General features: G+C 40.0%; 1 protein-coding gene across 4 annotated transcripts in view; it reads right to left on the bottom strand.

Annotated features, from left to right (window-relative positions):
- Positions 1–527: 527 nt before the first annotated feature.
- nsmfb (NMDA receptor synaptonuclear signaling and neuronal migration factor b) overlaps positions 528–12,941 on the bottom strand; it is a 33,774-nt gene continuing 21,360 nt past the window's right edge. For all 4 annotated transcript variants that reach the window (XM_019860998.1, XM_019861000.1, XM_019860999.1 and 1 more), the window contains 6 exons: positions 11,827–11,860; positions 11,481–11,551; positions 10,849–10,928; positions 9,920–10,022; positions 5,720–5,795; positions 528–4,019 (listed from right to left, as the gene is read on the bottom strand). In XM_019860998.1, the coding sequence (XP_019716557.1) occupies positions 3,922–4,019; positions 5,720–5,795; positions 9,920–10,022; positions 10,849–10,928; positions 11,481–11,551; positions 11,827–11,860 (462 nt within the window). In that variant the 3' untranslated portion in view covers positions 528–3,921. The remainder of the gene's footprint in view (positions 4,020–5,719; positions 5,796–9,919; positions 10,023–10,848; positions 10,929–11,480; positions 11,552–11,826; positions 11,861–12,941) is intronic.

Here is a 12,941-nt window from a genome sequence, read left to right as displayed (position 1 = left end):
ATCGAAGATACACTGCCCTCTTCTACTCAAGGGCCAAACAAGGAGGTTATATGATTTTTTTGTTCAAGTTTTTGTCTCCAGTTTTTTGTAGTATTAAGTCTCACTTTCCTTTTTATTTTATTTTATTTTTTTTTAAATCAGAGATTCAAGTAAACATTTGAGTTTTTTTTTTTGTGCTGATTCTAAATCTGGTCGGGTTTTTTTCTCTCGCATATTAGGTTTTCATAGTACTATGACAACTACCACGAATAATAATATCACAAGATGTAATAGTAACATATTCAATAACATTTATGAACTAAGGCTAATGTTCAGCAAGAGGTGGATTTTTTTTTTTTCCTGAAATGTCATTGCTATAAATTACAACACATGGCAAAATCCGTTTTGCCCAAACTTATATACTGCCGGTCAAACTTGAAGCTTCTCTCAAAATCTCAGTTCATCGAGCATTGGATAATAAACTCTGGTCGTTCTGCTTTTGTAGCATTAGTAGCATCACTTGATCAAGGACAAGACAATGAAACAAATTCTGTGAAACTGAAGTTTAATGGACAGGAGCTCAAAACAGTTCTTTCACGCACATGGTGTCACCAACGATGCAAAACATTTACCAATGCAATATTGCTTTTATATTAGTTCAGAAACAATGCACACACACCTTCTATTCAATCAAAGCAGGGATTCAAATGCACAGGAGAACTATACCCATTTTCTATCTATAATCTCAGTTTTTGATAATGGCAATATCTATTGTTTCTACCTACTGTCCTGACTCACTGGCTTTTGAATGATATACGAGGGCTAAACGTACACGAATTTCAGTATGTGATACATTTATCTAAGTATTAGTTTATTTTAATGTGAAAATAACTTGATTAAAGTGCTCAAAGGTCAAGCCTACATATGAAAAGTTTTAAAATAGGCCATTTGTTGAAGGTGCGCCTTAAACCCCGAAGCACCTTATCGTGCAGAAAATACGGTCATTTTATAATTCAGTGAATGTGTTTCGGTTAAAAATGACACAAGAATGTGTGAAAACACGTTTTAAGAGGTATTTATGAAAATGTTCACAATATTCTCACAAATGGTTAAGCGATGTGTTTTCAGCGTTATTCTTAACACAGGTATAGACAGTGTTCTAATTGTACAGCATTGTACAGTTGTTAGTTATTGTAGTTAGGTAAATTGTGGTTAAGATTATGCTTGGAATACTTAAACAAAAAAAACAACAAAAAAAAAATCAAAGTTTATTCCCTCAAAACTGGGGCATACGTTTCTGGATGATACAGATGACTTTAAAATTGTAAAAACGGATGCGAATGGCTTAGAAGTGCCATTTGTAGTCAGAAAATATATACGGTATGTATTTTTAGATAACTTAGTCTTTTTGCCCAGTGCGTAAATAATTTCACCAAACTCGGCTAATTGAAACAGTTTTGTTTGGCTACGTATGAAATTGGATAGAAGTGACTTTTGGCTTTTGCCAGTCACAATTATGATTACTTATTACTTATTATTAATAATAGTTTTAATTAGGAATCCATACATGCAGCAGCAGGCTTATATTGATAGCATTATTTAAGATGCCGCATCAACAGCTGCATCGCCAAGTGGTTGGGCTCTGAGACTTGACTTCAAGAGGCAATCAGTGAGCAGAATGAACATAATTCTTAATCTTCCTGGACTGTTCACCAGTAATGATGAGTAGTCTTGGACAACCGCTTCAACAATAATCTGACAATTATTCAGGGAAAGGTTTCAATCAATGCATTGCTTTGCAATTAATAATTCTTGACCTTGGAAACACATTTGATTAAAAAGGAAAAATATGGATATGAAAAATTGTTTAGGTTGCACATTAATCCCGAAGCAAGCCTAACTTCTATTACTGTCCAAACAGACAAGTTTGTGTGTTTAAAAACATTATGGAAAAACAAAAAAACAAACAAAAAAAATGGAACTTTGAAACATTCTGTACATAAACATTATTTAATGTGACATTACACAATATAGATTACAACAAAACTGCTAATAGTTAATTACTTGATTTAATGAAGCTCAATAAAACCTTTTGAGCTCCACTTTTGACTGCCACAACTACCTTTGAAACAAGATGGCAAGCTGTCTCTGTCAGAGCCTTAAAGTGCTGTTTTTGCACAGCTATTGTCATGTATCCACATTAAAGGGACTCATACATACTCCTCCCCAGCATCAAATAACCAAAGGTGCCCCCCACCACACACGTGCGCACGCACACAAAATGCAATCACATCATAAAGAAGGTGAATGGGGACAGGGTAATAATCTATTTTCAGACCATCTCAGCAAGGAGAGATGCAGCAATGTACTGTAAAAGTCACTGTAGTTGACACAGCACCAACTGCCTGATAACACCAGCAGTTATGCTACACATCAAAGTAGTTTTTCTTACTGGATGTTCCAAATAAATGACTCGGTTATGTTTGACCTCACAATATTTTTCTGAAGTAGTGTTTGGTCATTTAACACAGACTATTTCAGCTGTACACAAGGCATTGCCGGATAAAACAGATTCACTCGACTCTGTACAGTCTACGGTTACAAAACAAGTTCAACCATATTCGGCTACAAGTGTATCATGGACCTTCATGAGACGTGTCTCATGTTGGTTGAATCGGCCTTCACCTCTCTGCTATGTCAACGATGTAATATGAAGGACACAAGACAATATGTTTAGTTGCAATTCAACTTTTAAAAGTCACCTATCGTCTTCGAAGCTGGTACTTCAATAATGGCAACACAAAACACTGAGGTAATTGAACTTGAGTGCAGATTTGTTACAGTTGCCATTTATCACAAACATGTAAATAATAGAGAGGAAGATTCTCATCACTTTGAGGCTTTTCAAAATACTGAAAAGCACATATGCTATCCTAAAGTTAAAAGTTGTCGTCTGACTTTCTACTAATATAGACTTGCTTATGAACTGTGTTGATACACGCATGCAATATAAACACATAGTAGTTGAACACACCTAATCAGCCGCCGAACAGCTCCGGAAAGAATAATTGGTGCTGTTGCAGCGGGTGAACCATGTAATATTGTAATGCTACACAAGATCGAGGGCGATGACTGTCTGTTTGGCAAGGCTCGTCTAAAAATGGAGAGAACGTCTGGATTAGCGAGCCTGACAGTTGTAACATCCTGCTTGACATGTGTGCTGTATGAAGACCTTCACCTACACGAATGTTGCAATATGAACCGTGAATCTAATTCAAAAGTATCAAACACTGGCTTTATCCTGAGATAATACAACAAACAGTCTATACACAATTGTAATACATAGATGATCAAGTGATGAAAAAAAATGTTAATTTATTAATAAGACTAAATATTAGTTCATTTAAAACGCCAGCAGAGAGAGAATTGCCGGAATTCTATTCTCCTAATGCGCCACAAAGGACTTGCTTATTTGAAGAAATTCAACGAGCTTCCACCGTAAAATGGAGAAAAGTATCTAAGGGTGAGAAAATAAAATCACCTTCAGGAAGAAGGAATTTGTGTTTTCTTCTGCCACTCTTTAATCAAGCATTCTCCGCACACTCGAAAATCTAACTGGAGTGAGCATGTTCCGACACATTTGGGCCAAGGAGGGAAAAGTCATTTCCTTTGACCCCATTTTCCTGTCTTTCTCATTCTTGTTTCTCTGAGAGATTAGCAGGAACGGAAAGTGGACAGAAGAGCGACGGTACACCACGACAGCTGAATCTACTCGGCCACTCTGTCCCCTTCAGGAGAGAGCAATAAATCCCAGGCAAGCTGGTGCTGCTGCTCTAACTCTACCTCCGAGCTACTCCGGGGGCCATTCCACAGCCTCCGTCACAGCACAGGGGCTCAGGTGCGAAACAACTGGCCGACGAGCCAGAAAATAGAGCTTCGTCATCACAGCAGGTCGTCGTAGTCCAGCATTTTGGAGTGCTGGCGGCTTTTCCACAGACGAAACAAGCGGAAGTTAAAGTACATCTCAATCATCTCTTTACCTAGAGAGAAAAGAAAAAGGCAGAAGAAACACCCGATTACAAAACTGTCCATGCCTTTGGAGAAGCCGACTCTGTCACAGTTGGGCTGTGCTTGCAAAGTGAGGTACTACAGATTTCAACCGATGTCGTGAAGCTCAATTTGCAATTGAGACAAAATGAACAGTGACTGAGGGTTAGTGGGCAGGAGCGCAACGTGAAATACACACTGAGTGTTGACAGTACACAGAAATGCATACAGAGATTTGACATATTGAACGGAAACTCATCAGAGCTTCACTACACATACTTGGACCTACCGACGATCCTACGATGTACATGTAGCGATATATCGTGTGAGAGATAATACAACATATCCCATACGGATCTTTTGTACCACTGAAGCAAACTAGAATGTCAAAATGTAAAAGCCTGTGAAAATAGATGAGATAATGACACTCTTACTGAGAGAATAATTAACGCAGCATCAATAGCTGTCAGAAAAATGACAGATGCGTAAGTAGCGCAGCAGAGTTCACACCTGCGTTTGCTCATACTCCCTAATGTACTTTCTTCATCAGTGAAAAGGCTTGCTTACACTGACTAACGTCAGTGATTAAAGCCCACCAGTTGGGATTGTGGGGCAAATCGATAATGTCTGGATTTGTTGTCAAGGGGACATGCGATGGATATTTGACTGCTTTGTTGCTTGTATAGTGTATGCAAATAGTTTGGTCTCTAGTTGTGAAGGTTTGGCAGGGTTGAGGAGCCAATTGCAGGGTAGCAGAGAAGGAACATTTCAGGAACGTACTTTGTAAAAAAGGAGAATCAGAACAGTTACAACAAACCCCCACGTTCCAAATTTCCCATTTGTATTTATATGTTTCATGTCCGTGTTTGTGACCAGATTTCATGGCTTTGTTACAGTTGCAGCGATTGTGAAGGCTCTATATCAGTGGTTCTTAACCTGGGTTCGATCGAACCCCAGGGGGTTCGGTGAGTCAGTCTCAGGGGTTCGACGGAGCCTCTGCCATGGAGGGTAAGACACACGGTGACTCAACATGTTAATTAGTTATGACACACCCACTTGGCCATCACTGGCTGCCGATGATCACATGACAATGCTTGTCCAATCAGTGCTGTTGGAAATTTAATTCGCTTAGTAGTCAATGTATGACTGTCGTGATAGTACATCGTACAATTAAAAAAAAAAGTATACTTATCTCTTGAAACTTTATTTACTTTTTTCTGTTTTTAATAAATGCGTTTTTTTTTTAATATCTTGCATTTGTAAAAAAAAATATATTTACTTTTCCCTCATGAAGGGTTCGGTGAATATGCATATTAACTGGTTGGGTTTGGTACCTCTAAAAAGGTTAAGCACTACTGCTCTATATAAATAAAGCTGTAGTGAATTGTATTGTCTTCACTTTTGCGTGTCTCCATCTAGTGGATGCATCACGCAACCGCAGCCACTATTGTAGCTTCTGTTCTATGCGCCTTATAATGCAGTACGCCCTATATATGAGCACAGTTTTAAAATAGGCCATTCACTAAAGGTGCACCTTATAATCCGAAGCGCTTATAGTGCAGAAAATATAGAAACATGAAGTTAGTTGTGTCGTACAAAGAGAATGATAATTATGCCCAAATAACGAGAACAAATAAATGCAATAGCTAGCTGTGCAGTTTACAAACTTTGTGAAGGTGTAAAGTGATCTCACCCTGTGCAGACAGTTCTAGTGGGGACTTGAATTCAACAGAGGAGGGTCTCATCAGCCTCTTCAAAGTCTTAATCAGCTGCAGGAAGAGAGAACAAAAGGAGAATATCTTTTCAAATAAAAACAGAATGATTACACAGAGAAAAAAAATTGAATGGCCGTCATGGAAGAAGCCCATTGCCACTTTGGTGGTCTTCAAGCAGCATGAACTGTTGCTTGCAAAGGTCAACGGTCTATGCTTAGTGATAACATTTTTCACTCACCAGAGAAATCTGACCGATAAAAACGTACCGTGTTTCGCATGTACTACTATATCGAGTACTGCACTTCAGTTTCCAAACCTCACTTTTTTCAAACATTTGTTTATGCGGTGAAACTATAGTCGCTACAAGGGTATACAGAAATGTTTTAGAATACTGTTGATTTTTTTGTTTTAAGCCTCTACCTTTTTGGGTTGACTGTTTGTAAATTACTACTCCAGTATTCCGTCTGCTTCCCTGCACTTGGATTCATCTTTTAACTGCCCACCCCCACAACAAAACCCTCCAGTGAAAACGTGACTAACTGATCGCGTAGTTATAAACGGCGTCACCTGAAGACAGCTCACTCTATTAATAGCATCTACCCAGCTGAGCTTGCAAGAGCACGCACAGGCAGCAGCAGTTCGATTTATCAATTATGACAGTGCTAATATCACATATTCATTACAGAACATAAATATATCATTTTCAAATTAACATCTTGGAGCTCGTGTTAGTCAACAAAAGCAGAAAATCATGATGATGGATGTCTCTGGAGGCGAGTCACTGTTTTCTTTCGAGACAATAGATTATTTTAGGCTGCCATAACAACACTGCAGAGACATTAGGCAAAGCAAGCAAGGAATATATGACTAGTTTTTATCCCACACTAGCACCTTCCTGGAAGATGCAGCTGTAAACATTTAGAAAAATCGATGTGATGAAGGTTAAACCTCAAGGCAGATGTTTTCAGGGGCTTCATCTCGGGTCACCTTGAAATTCAAATCACTTCATTGCTGAGCACAAAGTGTTGAGCATGTGCAATATTTGAACAAATACATGCTTAACATTGTCTCAACTGGGTTCGTCGTTTTTAAGAAAACGATGGATGGACAGGCAACATCAAAGCATCATTTGCATGTTCGTATTTGATGGGGACAGACAAGATTCTGGCATCAGCCATTTTTGAAGTTAACTTTTGCCCAAATGACCTGAGATGTTAAATTGCATACAAAAGAAATGAGTAAGAAATGATACTTTGTTCAACATAAACAGGATTCAACTGACACCGCACATTAGCTTTCCTTATAAATGCACTGTATGCATTCTGTATTTTTAAATCTTGATCTACTTGAGCTCTGCTTACCTCTGGCATTCTCTCTTCTCGTTGATGCCAAAAAAGTACAACGTGTACTTCGAAGTGGGCATTGCAATCAAATGCTTAATGTCTCCCACGTACCATTTGTTGTGGATTTCGAGATCATCCTCAAAGGGACAAAGATGTTTGAAATTGTGAAGCTAAAGGGCCATTACTGTAGCGAAACCACTTACAAATGCATATTTCAATTCACAACTATATAACGAGAATCTACAAATGGGTGAGTGAAATAAATGATGAAATGTTTACATCAACCTATAAGTGTGTGATCACTAAACACCGAGCCTCTGTATCCTCTCGTGTGACTTTTGCCGTACACAACTCACAAATGCATGTGCCAATTTGTGTGTGGTTCTGTAGCTACAGATTGAGACCACAAAGGGATACTATATATAGTCGAGCCATGGCTGGAAGCCAAAGCCTGAGTTTTTACTTCACAACTACTTTACTGCAGTTTTAATATCATTTTAAACAGCAAAATTGCCAAAACAACAAGCGGTGCCACCACGTGTGATGATGCAGATCCCACACAGTGGCCCAAGTCGATGACATAACGCGCGCTGTCCCAGTTCTGTGAATCTTTTTTTTTTTTGTACACTTTTAACCTGCGCTCTCAAACACTACCTGCACTTCTACTAAGTGGACCCTTCACCGAGGACCATAGGGTCTAGTGTAGGTATTGGGACCGGGCCGTTGGGTCCTGCTCAACTGCATGGTGATGCGTTTCGGAAAGACATCAAAGACCTGCAGGAGGCAGAGCGGTGCCATTTCTGGTTTTGGGTAAGTAAGACTTGGGGGGCAATAACAACTAGGGCAACAGCAGTGTTTCATGCCATCACTTTGCCACCAGGAGATGTACTAGAGAAAAGTGAGTGAAACATCCTCACTCAATGTGGTCCTCAGCAAATGACCCGTTAATGCCCAATTGTTTATGATCATTTCAGGCCTCTCCAGAGCTTGCTGATGAGCTGATCATTTGAATCAGGTGTGTTGGAGTAGGGCGGGATCTAAAACAGGCACGATATAGCTCTCGAGGAACCGCGGTTCCCTACCATATCCATATAAGGGTGGGATAAAGAAGAACTGGTATTTTGGTTCAGATCCTTTTTTGTTGGGTAGCTTAGTTGACAAATATGTATCAAGACGGTTCTGTTTTGATCTCTTTTCCAGGTAAGAGTAGTGGGCGGTTCCCTCCAGTGGCGCACCTGTCATGCATTATAATCAACCAAGTATTTCAGGACTGCCACTGTCGGATTATTCCATATCTTGCTCATGACTGTCTCAAGTGTTGAATTTTCAAGATGTTCTCTCTCGTTCACGCTACGTATTTTCTCGCCTTATTTCTGCATTTTTAATAGTAAGTGTTTTTGTTGTTGAAACTTAATTTCGTTTTTGTATTTTTCGCAGTTTGGCTTTACTGTTGTCTTTTCACGACAAGCTATTTACGTTTATATTATCCATGCCTTTCACAAGTCAATTTGGTTTGACCCGTTTTCCTGTTTTTTTGTGACCAGTGTCATTTGTTCTACTTTGCCGAGCTTGCGTACTTTTGTATAAATAACCTATTTTTGTTCAAACCCAACTGAGTCCATGCTTTGAGAGTCAAATTCTGTTTCGGGCAATTCCGAAACCATTCCAAAATGTACGGTGAATAACGCATACATTGTAATAACAAAATTCAGGGGGCTGCAGGGGATGCAAGGGGTTGACTGAAGTGTTTAGCCTTTGCAACGAGGTCACTGCTGCACTGAGTGTTCACGACTTATTGACTCAAGACTTAATAACCTTTCATTTTGTTGTTGCTTTTAAATTAGGTTCTTTTGTAACTTAATTCTGGGGAGAAAAGGGCCAGACAAAATAAAACTTGTCCACCTGCTCCGTTTCAATCTAAATCGGAGAACATTTGTATTTATATTATAGTTTATTTTTCTTTTAGAAATGAATGAAATAAATGAAGGACATACAATGACAACTTAAAATGAAAAATTACGCTCAGTGCAGTGCCGCTTTTTTCTACATATGTAACACAGTGCAAAATCTTGTGAAAGTGAAATCTTTCATAAAGTTTGTATTCATTTTAAATGTAGGTTCTTTTCTAAATGGAGAGTAAAGAGTTACACTTGCTTTCTACGATGCCAAGTTTTACACAGCGTCTCTAAGAGAGGACGATAACGTGTAACTTGCACGTGCACATGAGATATGTGCGATTGGCCTGCATATGGTAAGTGTGCATTTGCCTCTGTGGGGGCGGATGAGCAACAGCACGGGTACTGGAGGAGGAAGAAGTGTGAAAGTAAATGTTGGGAGCACGTAATTGCAACAAGGGTCAGTAAGTCCATGTGTGAATTGAGTGGGCGTCAAGGAGTCTATTTTCTTGTCATTTCAAAGTGTGCTGTACGTTTGTGTGAGAGAGAGCGCTTCCTCTATTTCACTGTCCACCCCTGCATGTGCTGGGTGGCAGCCTGACAGCAGGATAAGAACAGCAAGTATTTAGGCAGCTGAGATGTTGAAAAGGTCAAGTGACACATACATTTCCTTACTTAAAAAAAAATATCCATTGTTTATTATTTTCTTAAGCAAGCCCTGAGGATCTCAAGAGCTGAAACCGACAGCTTGCTTGAAAATCTTCACACTGCTGTTCTCAGCATATGGCATTTAGCGCGTGTGTATTTGCACTCACAATTACTCTGAGTAAGCATGAGCTGCAGGTGCACACATTTGCAGCACTTTGTGTTTTTTTTTTCAAAGGGTGCGTGCGTAAGTTCTCTGTTGGCAAGTCTTAGTCACGATACAAACGCGGTATACCTTTTCTCCATTTGCACTCCCTAACACATAGCAGCCCATGATGTGGATGACGTTGGGCTCAGGGTTCAGCTTACTCATCAGCCTGCCCAGCTGCCGCCAGAAACTGCGTTCAGAAGAGAAGTTATGAAATCAATGACAACAGGGTCGAGAGCAGCCCAGGAAATTAGAAAAGAGAGCTTGAAAGAAGGCTGAGGAAAATTGAATTATGCCTCATTGACGGTAAATGCATAACAGCTTTAGTGTGTATATTATGGGTGCAATTTAAAAAATATAGCTGACTGAAATGATGCTGTGTTGACCCCTAACCCATCCAGCATGCATGGCGTGCTGGAGCCTATCCCACCTGTCTTTGGGCAGTAGGTGGGGTACACCCTGAACCGGCTGCCAGCCAATCTCAGGGCACACACAGACGAACATCCGCACCCACACTCACACCTCGGGACAATTTAGAGTGTTCCGTTAACCTGCCACGCATGTTTTTGGAACGTGGGAGGAAACCAGAATACCCGGAGAAAACCCAGGGAGGCACGGGAAGAATATGCAAACTGCACAAAGGAATGCCGGAGCCGGAATCGGATCCCCCCACCTCTGCACTACGGGGCCGAATTGTTCTTCTGTCTATGTGTGCCCTGCGATTGTTTGGAAACCAGTTGTGGGTGTCCCCCGCCTACTGCTCGAAGACAGCTGGGATACGCTCCAGCACACCCACGACCCTTGTGAGGATAAGCGGATTAGAAAAGGGATGGATGGACATACCTGTTTGTCACAGGACAGCAATATTTCTAATAAACAATTGTACTACTCAAATACAATTTATTAAATTTGCTCCCATGTAAGGTAATTTTGGGATACAGTTTAATATGATGGAAATTTTGCCCTTCATCTTCAATCTGCTCTATATATTTTTTTTTACGTCTGGAGTTGCTTACTGGATCATATCTTCCTCCTTTTCCACTTTGGCGAAGGTGGCCACTTTATTCTTCAGTAGATACAGATGGCCCGGCCCTCCCTGTGGAAAGATTCATTTTCAAACTCATGACACAGCGGTGTCATCAATCATCTTTGTTGCAAGCAAAAACAGTAATGGAATATCTGATTTGTTTTGATCGCATTCACTGCTTCTGACAGTGGGAACCACAAAAATTAGAGAACTGTATTGCTTTAAACAGGACTTTTTGCAACTGATGGGCATATTTAGACCCCAAGATAACAGTGCTTTTTTTTCAGGGCCAAAAAGATATTTCTTGACTGTGAAAGCAAGTGTCGAGCTTGCAGAATCAGTACTTTTGATATTAGCACCATATACTCAACAATAAAGACAACTGAAATCTGAAAATAGAATCATTTAGGTTAAGAAGATATAGTAGAATAAATTCAGGGGCACAGGGCTAATTATCCCCCCCCCCCCTCACACACACACACACATTGTTTCGCTGTCCTGGTTACTCAGTTCAACATAGCTAAGGTCTTGTTAAGTCGACAACATTCTATGTAATGTATGACATGTTATGACCCAATGATGTCACAGAATTCCTAAAATCCTGCCCATCTTGTCACTCACTTGGCAGAAAATGAGCATATTCCAAATTTTGCAGCCTTTTCTGTAGGCAGTCAGCTTCTTCTTGATTTCCTCTGAGTGTCGGAGTATGAATGAGAGAGAGAGAGAGAGAGAGAGAGAGAGAGAGAGAGAGAGAGAGAGAGAGAGAGAGAGGGAAAATCAGAAAGAGAGGGGTGTCACTTTTCACCACTCAAATGATGAAACACGTACATTGTCTGTCTCTTGACAGCATCATGTCAAATAATGAATCATCTCAGTGCTTCAACAACTACAGATATGCCACATTGTCCTTGCTACCTTCACACAGCATTGTGCCAAATTCTGAAACCGCAAAACCCGTCATGCTCACCAAGGATGTCGTCAAATGTAGCGTGCTCGTGGTCCTGAAAATAGGAGAGTTACAAGTTCTTATTTCACCACATTTGAGCAGAGAAGTACAAAGAAAGATGCAGATTGTTCAAAAAATTAATAAGAACAAATATTTAGTGTGAAGTCTTTATATGTAATAAAATAGGGATAAAATATTTTGAATACATCAATGGCATCCCGCAAGTGTTCAGATTCTGAATCTAAATGAAAGAATCATGACAAGTTAATGCACTCTGCCCATGCACAACATGAGAACAAATATATTTATGTATTAATGAATAAAACCATCATTCAAATCGAGTCAGTCAAGTAACGTCAGCTTTGTTTGAATGCAAACAATCAAGGCTCTGTGAACGCAAATATCGACAACTCCATCAATTATATTGGCAGAATCACAATTGCAAAGTAATGCTTGTGGGTTTAGAATCGATGAAAACAATTGAATTATCCAAATTCAGGACATCTAAAATGTGAAAGTTAATATAGACCAGGGGTGTCAAACATACGACCCGCGGGCCGTAACCGGCCCCCAAGGAGGTTCCATCAGGCCCGCAGGATAATTTAAAACGGAAAAAAAATGCATAAAAGAAACGGAATTAATATTTTTAATGAGGTGCAATTCATGGAGTATCCGCTAGGGGGACTCAATGTTTTGATCAGAGTAGAAGACAACATTAGCCCTGTTCACACGACACACATTTGGTCCGACGCTGCACTGAAATATTTTGTTGCGATATATTTTACACCGGAGCAAATTTTGTGGAGCGGTCACACGTGCAAAGCCGCTGAGCGTGACAGCTCCGGCGCAGTGTCGGAGCAGCTCCACTTGCGGTCACACGTGCAGTTTCTGCTGCGGACCAAAACGACAGGAATGCGGAAGTAAAACAGGTTCGGGTCGGGCTTCTCTCTCGCGGACTTTTATTTATTTTTCTTTTAATAAATATTATGGCGGACACTATTTTGTCCTTGTTCAGAATAGATCCACTTGTCGGCAGTCGTGGAATAAAGACGTGTTTACAGTCAATCGTGTGTGCTCCTTATGACTGCCACAATATATGTTTTAAAAAATGTATACTAAAACAATGTGCGGATACT

This window comes from Hippocampus comes, unplaced genomic scaffold (genome assembly GCF_001891065.2).
Source record: "Hippocampus comes isolate QL1 unplaced genomic scaffold, H_comes_QL1_v1.1 scaffold130, whole genome shotgun sequence".
NCBI classification, from domain to species: domain Eukaryota; kingdom Metazoa; phylum Chordata; class Actinopteri; order Syngnathiformes; family Syngnathidae; genus Hippocampus; species Hippocampus comes.
Note: the sequence above shows the minus strand (reverse complement) of the source record. Positions and strands in the feature narration are given on the sequence as shown.